This window comes from Talpa europaea (assembly GCF_964194135.1).
Source record: "Talpa europaea genome assembly, chromosome: 12".
Lineage (NCBI taxonomy): Eukaryota > Metazoa > Chordata > Mammalia > Eulipotyphla > Talpidae > Talpa > Talpa europaea.
The window spans coordinates 101,833,442-101,850,913 of NC_140079.1; the positions used below are offsets into that span (position 1 = coordinate 101,833,442).

General features: G+C 46.9%; 1 protein-coding gene across 1 annotated transcript; it reads left to right on the forward strand.

Annotated features, from left to right (window-relative positions):
• Positions 1–3,695: 3,695 nt before the first annotated feature.
• ZNF200 (zinc finger protein 200) lies at positions 3,696–14,506 on the forward strand (the record flags this gene model as incomplete). The annotated part of the gene is made up of 4 exons (XM_084251653.1): positions 3,696–3,933; positions 4,574–4,665; positions 4,966–5,089; positions 13,758–14,506. 4 exons carry the CDS (start codon positions 3,696–3,698, stop codon positions 14,504–14,506), a joined length of 1,203 nt encoding a protein of 400 aa, XP_084107779.1.
• Between the last annotated feature and the right edge of the window lie 2,966 nt (positions 14,507–17,472).

The following is a 17,472-nucleotide window of genomic DNA, read 5'->3' on the forward strand; positions in this document are numbered from 1 at the left end:
ATTCACCAGAGCCAGAGCGGGGAGCAGAGCAGGCAGAAGGACCGAAGTACACTGCTGAGGGGAGCAGCGGGCGGCAGGAGAGGTCTGCGCGCCATGTGGGACCCTCGTCCGGTGGCCAGGGAGCAGCCGGGGATCGAACCGGCGCCGCAGGCCACGGGCAGCTTCGCAACCCAGCGCTCAACCGCTGCGCCACCGGGGAGGCCCCTCTCATTGTGTTTTTTTTTTTAATTTTTTTTTCTTTTTTTTTTTTTCTTTTTTTATAGAGGCATGTTTTATTTATTTATTTGTTTGTTTGTTCGTTTGTTTTGTTTATACATGCACTGGGTACAGTCAGAAGCGCGGGAGGGTGAGAGAATTCACCAGAGCCAGAGCGGGGAGCAGAGCAGGCAGAAGGACCGAAGGACACTGCTGAGGGGAGCAGCGGGCGGCAGGAGAGGTCTGCGCGCCATGTGGGACCCTCCTCTGGTGGCCGGGGAGCAGCCGGGGATCGAACCAGCGCTGCAGAGGCCGCGGGCAGCTTCGCAACCCAGCGCTCAACCGCTGCGCCACCGGGGAGGCCCTCTCATTGTGGTTTTGATTTGCATTTTACATCTGAATAGAATTTTCTTTCTTCACTGTTTTGCCTCTAGGTGGTCAAATAGTTAAGTCCTTAACTCACCCTTCAAACATCTGAGATTTTTTTCAATTACAAAAATTGACACTCATCGTTTGAAAACGTAAGCATTTATAAAATATGAAAGGTGAAAAAAAAAAAACCCACTAGTCTAACTGTTGTAGAGCAACCCCGATACAAAACGGGGTGCCTGACTGTGGGTCCTCACCCGCGCGCTTAAAAGGACTTATCCATGCTCTACTGCAGGCACACGCGAAAGGTTCATAAAAGGTTTATTGACAAGGGAAGGGGAATGGGGAAATGTACAGCTCTGGGAGAAAAGTGGGAGACAAAGTTTTAAATGAGTCCTACCCAATCCACCGATCTGGAATCCCAAAATGGCGCTCTCAGAGTTGGCCGCTAGCCAGGAGCGGTGAAGCCAGGAGGCGAGCGATCGCAAGCCAGAGAGACCCCAAGGCCCACGTGTTTGGTTTTTATACCCAACCTGGCTGCCCAACTCCACCCTCAGGTCCCAGCCACCCTCCCTTTGGTGGTGACGGGATTTGTCTTTCCCAGTGTCCTGATGGCTTTGGTCTGGAGTGGGGTGGGGTCCACAAAGCCTGTATGGGATTAACTCAGGACATCCTCTCCCCCTAACATTACTTCTTAGAGATGACTATTACCTCCTTGAGTATATTCCTCCAGTTTAAAAATATATTTTATTTAAAAAGTATTATATACAGGGGCCTCCCCGGTGGCGCAGTGGTTGAGCGCTGGGTTGCAAAGCTGCCCGCAGCCTCTGCAGCGCCGGTTCGATCCCCGGCTGCTCCCGGCCACCGGAGGAGGGTCCCACAGGGCGCGCAGACCTCTCCTGCCGCCCGCTGCTCCCCTCAGCAGTGTCCTTCGGTCCTGCCTGCTCTGCTCCCTGCTCTGGCTCTGGTGAATCCTCTCACCCTCCCGTGCTTCTGACTGTACCCAGTGCTTGTGTAAATAAATCAATCTTCAAAAAATTTAAAAATTAAAAAATAAAAAGTATTACATACAATAATGGGGCATTGTTTTGGTTTCGGCCAACTGTCGGCTACTGTAAGCGGCTAAGTCATGATGGTGGCCAGGTTAGCTGTGCTGCGCATGCTGCACTCTGTGGAGGACCAGAGTTTGTGCCCGCGGTGCTGTGGTGGGGCCGGGGCTCCCCGCTGCCGCCCAGCCGCCCAGCACCACGAGCGTATTGTGGAGTATCAATCGCCCTGGAAAAGAGCAAAAATTCAAAATCTGAAGGATGGTTCTCCCGAATGCATACTGCTTTCACGCCACACTAAAGGCGAGAACCCCTAAGTTGAAAAACCGTAGCTCACGCGCCGTCTGCAATTCTGTGTGACGTGCGAATCCGAATTTAATATTTTAAGGCCATTCGCCCAGTCTTTGCCGCGAGTCTCTTAACATTTCCTAAGCCACGGCCGAGCACCCGCGGCCCTGGGCACAGGCACTTCCGGGCACTTCCGCCGCGGTCATCTGCCGCAGGCCGGCGTCACTTGCAGGAATCGGGCGACGCCCGCCCAGGCTCCTCCCCACGGGTGACCCGGCCCCGCGCAGCGCAGGGAACAGTCGGGCCGGGCGTCCCCCGGGGCAGGGAGGGGGCCGCGGACGGCCCCCAAACCCGCGTGGGACGCCGCGGCGCCGGGCCGGCCCCGGCCTCCGGGCCCCCTGACGCCAGGGGCGGGGTCGCAGGCCCCGGGAGCGGGAGGCCGACCCGGCCGAGGACCAGGGGGCGCCTCCTCGGTCTTGGGCCCACCCCGGATGCTGCGGCGGAAGACGCCGCGGAAGCAACGGCTCCGCGCTGCAACTTCCGGCCGGAAAAGAACCGGCTTCCGGTGGCGCCTCGATCTCTCGCTCCCAGCCGCCCAGGCGGCCTCTCATTGGCTGCCTGGGGCGGAACTACGCTTCCCAGCAGGCCCCGAGCGAGCCCGCCCGCTCCTGGAGGCGCCGTCCCGGCGCGGAGGGCTGCGCCGGCCTCCCGCCCGCGTGTGCCTGGCAGACTCGCAGGGGGAGCGGCTGCCGCCGGCCTGGCCGCCGCCGGCCCGAGAGCCCTCCGCGTGGCTTCGCGCGCCGCTCTCCTGCGCGCGGGCCGCCCGCTCCGAGCGGGGAGACCAGGCTCCCGCGCCGGAAACGAGGCACCGGGCGTGACGTCACTGCGGCCGCGGCGGCCGCTTCCCAGAAGGCACCGCGCCTCGCCGTTCTCCTCTAATGACGGCGGCGCGCACCTGCGGTCGCCGGCGGCGGGTGAGGGGGACGCGCGGGGGGCGGGGGCTCGGCCTCACGCGCCTGCTTTCCGGGTCTCCCCTCGACACCGGGTCTCGGGGCGGCGTCCAGCGGGCGCGGCGCGGCCGAGCCCCGGACGTGACGGCGCCGCGAGCGCGGGAACCCGGCTGCGGGCGGTGGGGGGGACGGAGAGCGACCCCGGTGCCGCCGCCGGGCCGGGCGCTCCCGGTGCGCCGCCCGGTGGGAGCGACCCCCGCGCGGGCCTGGCCGGAAGGGCTGCCCGGGGGCCCTTGCCGCGCTCCGCCCGCTGCGACGGCGGGAGCCGGCGGGCACGTGGGGACTCTCCCGCCGCCGCGCCTTGGCCGTCGGCCGCCCTTCGACGGCATCCGAGGGCGTGGGGCGGCCAGGCGGGCCGCGCCGGCCTCCCCGTAGACGCCCTCGGGGCCCCGCCCGGGCGCCTCCTCCAGCCCTCGCTCCTCGCGACGCTCTGCGCGGTGGGGCGCGCGCTTCGTCCTCCGGAGCCGAGCCTGGGTCTTCCGACCCGCCCGCTCAGCCCGCGAGCTGTGGGCTGCTCGGCTCGCGCCGTCGGGCCCTTCCTCGCAGCTCTTGCGGAGAGTTACTGGTTCTGGGACCTTCCGTTTCTGCTAGGAGGTTCCTGCTCCAGCTCAGCGCTCCCGTCCGATTTAGAGCTCGCGTGGCCACATGTGGCAGGGTAGGTTGCCCTGCCTGACCTGTGCGTAACCCCTGGTTTCTCTTGCCCACAGCTTGGCAGCTGACAGATTACTTTGGTAAGAAGAGGCCCGTGAAGCTCTGCGGAAAGGAGTGTGGTGTGTGGTGTAAGACAATGGCTGCAAAAGTGGTTCCTCTGCCCCCAAAGCCAAAGCAGGCCTTTATACTGAGAGTTCCTCCAGAGTCTAAGTTGGGCCAAGACCTACTTCGAGAAGCTACTAGTCGGCCCAAGACTATCCACCAGCTGGTTCTGGAGCACTTCCTCTCCTTCTTACCCAAGCCAGGCCTAGTCCAGCCCAATGAGAAAATCGAGAAGACCTTGGTTATTGTGACTTCAAGCCATGAGAACGGAGGTGAGTATCACATGCCATTTACTAGAAGAGAATAGTCTGGGGGGTTGAGAGGTGTTGATGTTAGTCATGAGTTCCAGTTGGGATGGTAGGTACTGAAAAAGGAGTTGACTGTAATCAACTTGTTGGGGAGAGGAAGTATTTGTTTTCCCAAATTGGCTCTTGAGTGGTATGCAGGATGTATGTAAAGACAAACTTTTCTGTCTGTGCTACATCTGTGTGGAAATGAGATTTCACCATCCCTTGTTTGGTCTTTGGGGTTTTTTTTCAATAATGTTAGTTTTACCCAGACATTCTGGGGAGAAACACCTTTTTTGGGATAAAGAAATGTAGATGAATTACCAAGTTGACTTCAGTTTAAGTGAAATCTTGGAAACTTTGTGCTTACTGTGGGCATCTTCAGACTTGACCTTCCCCTAACCTCCCCTATAGTAGTGCCTCTGATTTTAAAAGGTGCTTACGGGGATCATTCTTCTGTAGTGAGGAAATCCCATAGGTTCAAGATCTCTGGCTTGGCCCACAGGGGTAATAAAAAGTCCTGAGTTGTTTGCTGAAGGAGTAGGCACAGCTTCGCCTCAAATGTGGGTATTCTCCACATTAGCGTGACTGACTAGCCACTAATTACAGCTTCCTTTTCCCCCAGTGCAACCTCATCCTTTTGTGAAGTTTTTGCCCAGAGAGGGAACCTGGCAGGAACAGGAGACAGCGCCTCTGTGTCTGAAAGACAAGCCCGAGGTGGGTTTACTGTTCCCATTCACTATTTGAGTGCATCACCTCCTTTGCTGTTGCAGCCCTCTCTGCTCAGCCAGACCACATATAAAAACATGCTCTTGGGTGTGAGAAAGGAAAGTCGTCTCCTCCTTCTCTGCCTCCTTGCGTATCTGTCTTCTGCTTTTCCACTGTCTCCTTTCTAGGCATGACTTTTCTGTCTGTGCTACATCTGTGTGGAACAGAGATTTTACCATCCCTTCCTGGGTCTTTGGGTTTTAGTCTTTCTTACCAGCAGGATTATTACTAACAGGCCTGTTCTTTCAGGACCTGGAAGTCTTTGAGGATTTGAATGTATTTCACTGCCAAGAAGAGTGGGTCAGCCTGGATGCTGCCCAACAGCCTACCTCAGACAAGGAAGAGCACAGTGTTGGTGAGATGGTGTTACTGGGTAAGGAATTAGTCTTGTGTGTGTGCAGAGTGTATGCTTTGAGAAAAGTATGTCATTCTACTCCATCTCAGACTTTGGGAGACACTGTTTGTATCAGCTAAGCACATGCGCACACATGTTTCATTTTTCATTCCCGTGGCAGAACCTGTTCCAGCTGTGGGTGCCCATTTTCCCTATATTTTGGGGGCGGTGAGGGAGTTGTTGACTTCTCTTTGTAAGCAAGACCTGGTTGATGTGCTAACATCACATTTAAGCAGATAAAAAGTACAGGCAGCCCGTTTCTGAATCTATTTTCTGGCTCCAGTGCTATTCTCACAACAGGTATATTTCATGTTTTCATTGAAAACGTGACTTTTTTACCTGTCTTCAATAACAAAGTGAAAACATGTTCCACATAATATCTGGCATTTAATAAGCAATTTGATGCTTTTATGTGTTAGGCATTAGCCTGAATATTTTACATGTATTTTTTATGTAATTCTCAATGTGTTAACTGTGGAGGTGTGGGAATTATTACTAATTTGCAAATGATGGAACTAAAGCTGAGAAAAGTTAAGAAATTAGTTGAGTGGTGTCCCTGATGGTGCAAGGGGTTAAGTGTCAGCACTATGAAACTATCCGCAGCTACTGCAGCACAGTTTCAATCCCCAGCCAGAGAGGTGACCCACATGGTGCAGCGGACCTCTCCTGTCTCCCGCTGCTCCTCTCAGCAGTGCATTTCAGTCATTCCATCTGTTCTGTTCCCCACTCTCTCTCTGGTGAATCCTCTCACCAGTCCCCTACTTCTGGCCTGTATCTCAGTTCTTGTGTACATAAATAAATCTTAAAAAAGAAATTAGAGGGGCCTCCGCAGTGGTGCAGCGGTTGAGCTCTGGGTTGTGAAGCTGCCCGCAGCCTCTGCAGCACCAGTTCAATCCCCGGCCGCTGGCGAGGGTCCCATATGGTGTGCAGACCTCTCCTGCCACAGCCACTGCTCCCCTCAGCAGTGTACTTCGTCAGCTTTGTTATACTGAGCCTTGAGAAAAGTTAGCATTAATTTTGGGTGACTGCTTGCTAACTCTGGGAGTAGTTTGGCTTTGTACCTTAGAACCCTGAGACTTAATCAATCTCTTTGACCTTAGAGTCATTCACCAACATTTAGTACGGCAGTCCCTGCTGAACTGCAGTGGGGGTGGAAGGGAAATGTTCCAAGACTTCAAGTAGATGCCTATGTTTTTTCTCTGAACATACATATCTGTAATAAAGCTTAATTTATAAGTTAGCCCAGAAGACATGATCATAACTGATAATGAAAGAATGGTAAAAATATACAAAAATAATAGGTGGATGTGTTTTTTTTTTTTTTTTAAATGTCTTACTATATAGTATTCAGCAATACACAGTTGATCCTGGGTAAACTGAAACCACAAGAATGAAAATGGTATAAAGGGAATTATAAAAAACTTATTTTTCCATTAGGTAGCATTGGGTTCTAGAGTTAATATTCAGGTGGTTACAAAACAGAGAGCCATAATGCTCCATTCCTGGCCTCCATGAGCTTCCAATTTGGTTTGCAAGATCGGCCATTCACCTAAGACGATAAGCAGTTTGAAACTTGTGTAACCATAAAGACCTTTGACAATGTCAAGGCAGGATATGGACCCAAGGCAAAGCTTGGAAAAGGATTAGTTTGATTTTAGATGAGAGTGAATTGTGGCAGGAAATAAAATGACATTATCCTTGGAAATGGGGATTGGCGTTCAAGTGTAAGACTATACAAATCTGGGAGTTATCACTATTTAGATAGTTTAAGTAGTAACTTTTGGTAGTTTTGCCTAGGGAAAGTATAAAGGCTTGAACCTTGTTTTGAACTCGTCTGCAGCCTCAGCAGCATGGGTTTGATCCCGGCCAGCCGGCGAGAATCCCACATGGTGTAGCAGACCTCTCCTGTCTAGCCCGCTGCTCCCCTCAGCAGTGTATTTCGTCAGTCTGCCTATTCTTTTTCCCACTCTGTCTCTGGTGAATCCTCTCACCCTCCTGCGTCTCTGGCCTGTACCCCAGTTCTTATATAAATAAATAAAATCTTTAAAAAGAAATAATACCATAAGATCTGTCACAGTGCGGTACAGCTATAAATTAATGATATCAAAATAAAACTTGCTTCTATCTGGGAAATTTTAAGCTATTGAAGTTAAGTCAGAGTGGAAAGACAGACTGCATGATTTTCCTAGATAACGTCGTGCATCATAATCTATAGTATAGCCTAAAGTCGTCTTCAGAAAACAAATTATGCTTGTGAAGGCATGTACATTAATATAGGAATATGAAAGTAACTTAAGTGCCTGGTCAAGTTAGGGAAACAACAGGATAAATTAAAGGAAAACACAGAAGGAACTAAAATACAAAATTATAAATCATTAAGTTAAAAATAGATGAACTAGCAAGAAATATTTAAACAAAAATAGATAAACCAGTATCCATAAAGGAATTTAAGGTTGTCAAAAACCTCCCCCTGCTCCAAGATAAAAGACTAGCCCCACTTACATAGGAAGTTGTTTTTTTTTTTTTTTTTTAAGATTTTTATTTATACAAGAACTGGGGTGCAGGCCAGAGGCATGGGAGGGTGAGAGAATTCACCAGAGACAGAGTGGAGAGCAGAACAGGCAAACAACCAAAAACACTGTTGAGGGGAGCAGCGGGGAGACAGGAGAGGTCTGCTGCGTCACGTGGGAATCTCGCTGGCTGGCTGGGAATCAAACCTGTGCTGCAGAGGCTGCGGACAGCTTCACAGAGCTGTGCTCAACCCACTGCGCCATGGGGGTGGCCCGTAGGAAGTTTTTTGTAAATTTTTAAAAATTAGATAATTGCTATGAAAATTTTCAGAATGTAAGAAAACTTACTAATTTTTACAAAATTAGTCTATAAAACCTAATACTGCCTTGGCCAAATAAGTCTTATTCCAAGGCCTCCCTCGTGGCGCAGGGATTTAGACTCAACCTGTGAAGCTGTCCACAGCCACTGCAGCACGAGTTTGATCCCTGGCCAAGGAACTGCCCACATGGTGCAGCAGACCTCTCCTGACACACCCACTGCTCCCCCCAGTGGTGTATTCCAGTCTGCCTGTTCTGTTCCCTGCTCTGTCTCTGGTGTGAGAGTCCTCTCATCCCCACACCTTTGGCCTGTACCCCAGCTCTTATATGCCTGAATGAATAAATTAAAAAAAAAAAAAAAAGACTTATTCCAGGAATGCGAAAGTGACTTAATAGAAATTCTTGTAATATGCCCCATCTTAAAAAGAATTCTGTTTTCTCAGTTACTGAAAAACTATTTGAGAAAATACGAATTCTTTCATGAACTCACTTAACAAAATAGTAATTAATGGATGTTTCCTTAGCAGTGTACATAAGAAGTAAGCATTATCTTTAACAGGAAACGCTGGGACATGTTCCCACTAAATTTAGGGATACAACAGTGAAATCCACTGTCATTACCACTGTTTATGTGTGATTCCAGTATTAGCCAGTGCTGTTAAATGAGAAGTAAATTAGATATATAATAATTTGAGAAAAAGGTAACGAAATTATTTACATATAATTGTTTAGCTGGGAAATGCCCAAGGAATGTCTGAAAACATCATGCAAATGATGAGAGCATTCAGTGAGTCAATGAGATGTAAAATATGCAGAATCATGAGCCTTCGTGCAAGTAAACACAATCATTTAGCAGGTATAAAATAGGTGAGAAAAGATTAACCACCTAGGAGTAAACTTAAGAAACATGTAAAAACTTGAGGAAAATACAACTCTTTCTCAGGAACACAGAAGTAGCAGCAGCCAATGAATGGGAAGACTGCCGTGTTCTCTTAGCAAGGAAGGCTTGGCATAGAAGTGTCAGTTTGCAAGTTGCTTATGAGTTTTTATGTAATCCTAGCAATACCAATAGTATTTCTTTCCTCAGATCCCCTCAGAACTAGGCAGTATAATCTCAAATTCAAATGAAAGCATAATACAGTTAACAAGGGCCATGAAAAGAAGAGCAGGACCACCCTGGTGGTGCAGGAAGTTACGTCTCAGCGCTTTCAAGCTGTCGGCAGCCATGCAGCACGAGTTCATCCCTGGCCAGGGAGCTACCCACAGGGTGCAGCAGACCTCTCCTGTCTCCCCACTTCTCCCCTCAGCAGTGGATTTCAGTAGATCCGCCTGTCCTGCTCCCCACTCTGTCTCTGGTGAATGCTTTCACCCTCTGCACCTCTGGCCTAAGCCCCAGCTCTTGTATGCATACATAAATAAATCTTTAAAAAAAAAAAAAAGCAGAGGGATAGAGGTTTTGCAGTCCTATTAGATACTAAAGCAGCCTATAAAGCCCGCATTGTAAAAATAGTATAGTATTAGCATATGAGCAGACACACCCATGGGATGGAATAAAAAAGTCTAGAGATAGCCACAAATACACAAGGTGACTTAGTGTATGGTAAAGTTGGCATTTCCAGTCTGCAAGGTGAAAAGGAATTTTTTGGTAAAGGGTGTTGTAACTCCTAATTTATAAAGAACTGGCAATATGGAAGAGAAGGATAACAGTTGCTTAAATATCCATACACTTATGAAAAGATTTCTATCTCTACTCATAGGTAATAATGCAAATTAAACCTCTACTGTGAGTTGCCATTTTTTTCTTTAATTTTTTATTTTTTAAAGATTTGTTTATACAAGAACCGTGGTACAGGCCAGAGGCGTGGGAGTGTGAGAGAATCCACCAGAGACAGAACAGGGAGCAGAACAGGCAGAAGGACCGAAATCCACTGCTGAGGGGAGCAGCGGGGAGACAGGAAACGTCTGCTGTGCCCTGTGGGTAGCTCCCTGGCTGCCTGGGAATCGAACCGGCACCACAGAGGCTGCGGACAGCTTCACAGCGCTGCGTTCAACCCGCTGTGCCACCAGGAAGGCCCTGGGTGCCATTTTTTTTAGCTGTTAGATTTATTGAAATTAGAAACATTGATGGCAAGATGTTGGGAGGCAGGCAGATTGCCGGTAAGCATGTAGAGTGATACAATCCCTGCATAATTATCCCTGTCACAGATGCACTTGCCTTCTGACCTAGCATTTCCACTTCTGGGAATCTTAACTACACATTAAGCAGCAGCATACATTCAAAATGATGTATTATTACTCATTCATAAAAAGTTTGTAAAACAACAAGGTTTAAAACAAGTGTCTCTGCAAAGGACTTGTTGAATACCGTGTGTCCACACATACTGTACTCATCTCTATGCATGGAAATACAACAATTGAAAATAATTCACACAGGGGTTAAAGTCAGTGCTATCAAGCTATCAGCAGCCACTGCAGTATGAGTTTGATCCCTAGCCAGGGAGATGCCCACAGGGCGCAGCAGACCTCTCCTGTCTCCCTGCTGCTCCCCTCAGCATTGGATTTCAATAGATTTGACTGTTCTGCTCCCCACTCTGTCTCTGGTGAATCTTCTCATTCCCCACACTTCTTTGCCTATACCCCAGCTCTTGTACGCATAAATAAAAACAAACCTTTAAAAATGGGGAAAAAATTTGGAGGAGGGAACCAAATACAATTCGTGCTTAGAAAATCTAAAAGGATTAACTACAAGAATATTAATTATAAGGAAGATTGACAGGGAATAAATTATAAAGGAACAGCATTTTTTTTTAAGGTTGGTTGGTTGGTTTGTTTATTTATACAAACATACAAGAACCGGGGTACAGGCCAGATGTGTGGGAGGGTGAGAGGATTCACCAGAGACAGTGGGGAATAGAACAGGCAGACTGACGAAATACACTGCTGAGGGGAGCAGTGGGCGAGACAGGAGAGATCTGCTGTGCCATGTGGGATCCTCGCCGGCCAGCCGGCTGGCATCAAACCAGCACTCCAAAGGCTTCAGACAGCTCACAGCATGGTGCTCAACCGCCTGCATCACCAAGGAGGCCCTCTTTTTTTTTTTTTTTTTTTTGAAAGATTTATTGGGCCTCCCCGGTGGCGCAGCGGTTGAGCGCTGGGTTGCGAAGCTGCCCGCGGCCTCTGCGGCGCCGGTTCGATCCCCTGCTGCTCCCCGGCCACCGGACGAGGGTCCCACATGGCGCGCAGACCTCTCCTGCCGCCCGCTGCTCCCCTCAGCAGTGTACTTAGGTCCCTCTGCCTGCTCTGCTCCCCGCTCTGGCTCTGGTGAAGTCTCTCACCCTCCCACGCTTCTGACTGTACCCAGTGCTTGTATGAATAAATAAATAAATAAATCTTTAAAAAGAAAAAAAAAAGAAAGATTTATTTATGCATACAAGAGACACAGGGGGTGAGAGAGTACAGGCCAGTGACATGGGGGGGTGGTCAGAGGATTCACCAGAAACATTGGGGAACAGAACAGGCAGAATCACACCACTGAGGGGAGCAGCAGATGAGACAGGAGAGGTCTGCTGAGCCATGTGGGTTTCTCCCTGGCCGGCCAGGATAGAACTCGTGCTGCAGAGGCTCCGGACTGCTTTATGATGCAGTGCTTAACCCACTGCACCACCAGGGAGGCCCATGAACAGCATTCTTAAACTGCTATAACGTAGTTCAATAAACTTAAGAGGTACTGGTAAATGTAAATGAAGAGATACTGGATCTAAATGGGAAAACTAAAAGCATATAAAGATACAAGTGACATCCAAATTTCTACAAATTTGCAAATAGGGTCAAGACTTGTAAGTTAGCAGTGGATTTTCTAACTTGTCTTACCAATAGTAGACATTTTACAAAACAATCATGTCATAGTAAATTTGAAATACATTAGAGTTAACTAAAAATAATGGCCAGGAAACAGAACTTTATCAGATTTTGAGATTGGACTGATTTTTTTCTCCCTGGTTTTAAGTTGTGGAGTTATAGTGAGATATTTCAATTTAAAAAATCAGTGATGATTGACAGATTAAGGTAAATGTATAAAAGTAGATAAATAGGGCCTCCCTGGTGGTGCAGGTGGTTGAGTGCCACACCGTGAAACTGTCCGCGGCCTCTGCTGCGCCGGTTCGATCCCAGCCAGCAAGGGTCCCACATGGCGTGCAGACCTCTCCTGCCACGCCTGCTGCTCCGCTCAGCAGTGTACTTCGTCATTCTGCCTGCTCTGTTGCCCGCTCTGTCTCTGGTGAGTCCTCTTACCCTCCCACACATCTGGTCTGTACCTCACTTCTTGTATAAATAAATCTTTTTTTTTTTAAGTGGATAAATTAGTTTTCATAATTATAGAATGAAACAATGAGAAACCATTTTATAACAGATTTTTCAGTTATCGCTAATGCTGGAAAGATTAGGTAAAATTGGTAACCCATATGTTGATGGTAGTATTGAACTTGGTATAGCTGGGCCTCCCTGGTGACCTAAGGGTTAAGTCGGCCTTAGTTCAGTCCCCAGCCAGGGAGCTGACCCACGTAGGGCACGGCAGACATCTGCTGTCTCGCCATTGCTCCCCTTAGCAGTGTATTGAAGTAAATCTGCCTTTTTGGCCTCACTCTGTCTCTGGTGAATACACACACACACACACACACACACACATTCTGTATCTCTAGCCTACACCCCAGTTCTATGCCAAAAAAAAAAAAAAAGTAAACTTCTAAAAAAAATTGATGTAAACTATTTGGAAAGCAGTATGGCAGTTCACATCTACTGCTGTGATAAAAACTGGCATGTGCTTTGACCAGCATTTTCCTTATCTGAAGAGAATAACTTGAAGAACTAATGAAAAAGAAATCTATTGGTGTGAAATTTCTGAACCTCGCACAGATTCACATTCCAGCTTTAAGACCAACTATATCTGAGTAGTTAACTCTTTGCTTTCATTAAATTCCCAAGAGTTTAGGGGCTACTTGTCATTTGTCAGGTATGCTCACAGCATACTTCCCTGCCCCCTTTGTTGCCTAATCTTTATAATGTTACTTTACACACATTTTTTGATGTATAATATAAATACAGATGTCTATCTGTCATAAACAGCTCAAGTTTTTATACCAAGTACATGCTTATTTAACCACTACCCAAAATTGACTATCCCTAGCACCCCAGGAACCCCTCTTTTTACACCTACTGCCCGGTCACCACTCCACCTCCCCTCAAAACACCATTATTGACTTCTACCATAGTTTCATTTTATCAGTTAGTTTCTTTAATGCCTAAATATTAACCCATTGTGTGAATATGGTGTGCCTGCATTATTTTTGATCATATAAATTACCTCAAGTTTTTCACTATAAAGGATATTCTAGTGTTGTCTAATGCTGAATTGTTTTGTGTAGCAAAAACCTGGAAGAAATTCATCTTACTGTCACCCCCTGAAGATTACAGATGGGACCCTTTAATATTTGTGTCCTTCACCCTTAGTACTTAGCTTAGTGCATGGCACAGCCTGTAAGGCAGTATGAACTTGCATGAGTAACTGGTGCCTATTCAGAAAACAAACATTAAACCTTTTAATACAGTTCTACTCATTAAAAAAAAAAAAAAAGAGGCCTGTGTATTGCATTATGTGGGATAAAAGATTTACAGTTCTTTATTCTTCCCTCATTAAAAAAGAATATTGATGGTAGTTATCTGCCATCAGATTTTTGACTTTCAAGGTGGTTGTTTCATGAGAAACACGAGTATTTTCTTGCCTCGTGTCATATTTCTCAAAAGTGATTTCATTGTTTTAACAGTTAACAGTAATTCTGATGCTGAAGATCTTCAGAAGGAATCTGTAGAGAATGAAGATCATAGAGAAGAGCCATTGGATTGTGATGAAATAGATTGTTCCATGGTCTCTGAGCAACCTCCAACTTGCCATGAAGAAGAAAGACTAACATATATTCCAAAGGAAAGGAAAATGAAAGATCTTTTAGTTACTGTTGAAAATGATTCTCCGTTAGAGGAACTCTCAAAATTTGTGGATATCAGTATTATAGCGCTTACCCAAAATCGGAAAACCAGAAGATGGTATACTTGCCCGCTGTGTGGAAAACAATTTAATGAAAGTTCTTATCTTATTTCCCACCAGAGGACTCACACTGGGGAAAAACCTTACAACTGTAGTCGCTGTGGGAAAAGCTTCAATCATAAAACAAACCTTAATAAACATGAACGAATCCATACAGGGGAGAAACCTTACTCATGTTCTCAGTGTGGAAAAAACTTTCGCCAGAATTCTCATCGGAGTCGCCATGAGGAAATCCATCTAAGGGAAATGATATTTAAGTGTCCAGAATGTGGGAAAACCTTCCCAGGTAGTGAAGAACTTTTATTTCACCTGCAGAGTCATGAGGCTGTGAGGCCATATGGGTGCAAAAGATGTGGGAGAAGATTTGGTCGACTGTCAAACTGTACCCGGCATGAAAAAAACCAGCTGGCATGTAAGACCCAAAAACAGAAGTGGGATCGAGAAAGGTCTGATGGTCCTGCCTCAGCCTGAAATATTGATAAGGAATGTGAAATCCTCTATAGCCAAAGTTGGATAAATACCTGTCTTGGCTGAAACCTCAAATTTTTAGAAAATCCACAGGGAAGAAAACATACTCAAGGGCTATACCTCAGCATCCAGATTTTTGGACTAATGAGAGGGGGGTGTGTGTATACGTGTACACAACAATGTAAGGTCACAATCCCTTTCCCAAGAAAGGCTTTGAATGTGAGTTTGGAGACTGCTTATCTGCTGCAAGGTAAACAGCATGACTCATGTACTAAAAGTTATCCATTCCCCCCCCCCCCACCCCATATAGGACTTCAAATTTGAGTAAAGAGAAATAATGCAAAGGTTATCCAAAATTCTGTACCTGAAAGAACCGCATTACTGATTGCTTAAGCCAACAGCTATTAGCAATTCATATGACCCTCAGAGCTCATTGAAGCATAATTGTTGAAGGGGATTGTTTACTCTTTGGATGTAGAAAAACAGCAATTGAATGTCAAAGACTTACTGTCATTTGTATGTGATTTAAACTAATCAGTTCAGAAATTGCAGTTTGGTGAAAAGCGACTGTTTTACAGAAATCCTTTTCACAATATAATTAAAAGTGTTTACTGTTCTTGCCACATTTTGTCCAGCTATTAATTGCTCAGACAACTCTCATGCCTTTTAATTGCCAAATGGATTTTGGATTGCTCAGGACTGGCTACAAACTCACAGTTGGAAAAGCTCTTTTTTTTTTTCTTTTTTTTTAAAAGATTATTTATTTATACAAGCACTGGGTACAGTCAGAAATGTGGGAGGGTGAAAGGATTCACTAGAGCCAGAGTGGGGAGCAGAGCAGGCAGAAGGACCGAAGTACACTGCTGAGGGGAGCAGCGGGTGCTGCAGGAGAGGTCTGCGCACCATGTGGGACCCTTGATGGTGGCCGGGGATCGAACCTGCACTGCAGAGGCTATGGGCAGCTTCGCAGCCCAGTGCTCAACAGCTGCGCCACCGGGGAGGCCCTGGAAAAGCTCTTCAAACTCTTGTTCTGCTGAGCCAAGAAGAAACCCTGCTAGGAAGGAAACCCCAAGAACTTGAAGAGAGACAGATCTAGGGGTGGGAGATGCTGGTTCATGCCCAAGGCTGGTCAAGAACTTTATATTTAGTTCTCTAAGCAGCTGTCAGATCGTTGGCAACAGGTGGTTACTGTTACCTCACAAGTGATGTGTTTTTGTTTTAGAAGCTATTTATTTCTCCAGTAGCTAGCTCACATTGCCCTTCAAGAGACAGGATTCTAGTATCTTCACTAGAGTGGGTATTTATTCTCTATGGTCTCCTGCTATCCAGAACTTTCTAATTTGTCTTTCCAGATACAAGGCCAGTGGTGCCTTCATGGGACCAATCTCATGTCATTTTAAGGTTCTTTACTGATTTGACTCTAAAAAATCTCCCAAAATTTCACATTTGTATTTTGCTTGATAAAAGTTACTTGGGAAAAACTTAACTTTACAATCTTGTATCCCATCTAGAAATATGCCTTTCTATTAGCTTAGAGTATTATATTCTTTTTTAATTAATTTATACAAGGACCGGGGTACAGGCCAGATGCACAGAAGGGTGAGAGGATTCACCAGTGACAGCGGGGAACAGAACAGGCAGACGGGCGAAGTACACTGCTGAGGGGAGCAGCAGGCGAGACAGTAGAGGTCTGCTACACCATGTGGGATCCTTGCTGGCCGGGATCAAACCAGCGCTGCAGAGGCTGCGGACAGCTTCACAGCGTTGCGCTCAACCACCTGCGCCACCAGGGGAGTTCCTAGAGTATTATATTCTTGAGTAAGTTTTTCTCGTTTTCACATGCTACACAATTTTGTTATTGTAATTTTTTTCCATTATACTTTTCTAATTAGTTATTACTCTTACATAGGAAATTTTAGTTATTTGAAATGCCACCTCACTGAATGTTAATTTTCAGTAACTTCTCAGATATAATTTGTGATAAAAACTATACCACCTGCAAATAATAGTTTTATTTTCTGCCTATTGGTCTTTTTGTTTTCTGGATTTTTTTAAAAGGTTTTTTTATTTAGGGCCTCCCTGGTGGTGCAAGGGGTTAAGATACAACCTGTGAAGCTGTCCACAGCCACTGCAGGACGAGTTCGATCCCCAGCCAGGGAGCTACCCACAGGGTGCACCAGTCCTCTCCTCACTCACCCGCTACTCTCCTCAGCAGTGTATTTCAGTACATCTGCCAGTTCTGTTCCCCACTCTGTCTCTGGTGAGTTCTCTCACCCTGCCCCCACACCTCTGGTCTGTACCCCAGCTCTAGTGTGCACAAATAAATCTTTAAAAGAAAAGATTGATTTATTTATACATACAAGAACTGGGGTACAGGCCAGAGGTGTGGAGGGTGAGAAGATTCACCAGAGACAGAGTGGGGAACAGAACAGGCAAACTGGGTAGGCTCCCTGGCCTGCTGGGGTTCAAACTCATACTGCAGTGGCTGCGGATAGCTTCATAGTGCTCTGCTTAACTCCTTGCCCCACCAGGGAGGCCTTGTTTCTTGGATTATCGCGTGTGATTTTTTATAATACATAGTTCTTTGTTTTAGTACAATGAATATTAAAAGAAGGAAATTTTGTGATCCAGTGAAGTTGCAAGTCCTAGGTAAAGCACACACACCCACTTAAAAGTCACAGAAAAATTGTTCATTATTTGTATTTCATGCCTACACAGCCCTGCAGACCTAGGGACAGAACTGAATGCCACCAGTAGTATTCTCTCCAGTTCCCCCAGTGGGCTGGTAGAGGTGCACCTGGTTACTTACCATGCAGAGGACAGTTGCCACGTAACATTTAGAAGCAAAGTGACTGCCAAGTAGTAAAGAAAAAGGTGGGAGTTGCCAGAATGCCTTGTCCCCTGCCCCGATGGTCAGACCACACCGTTCCCAAGGGGTACAGGCATGTGATGCTCCCACAACCCTACGC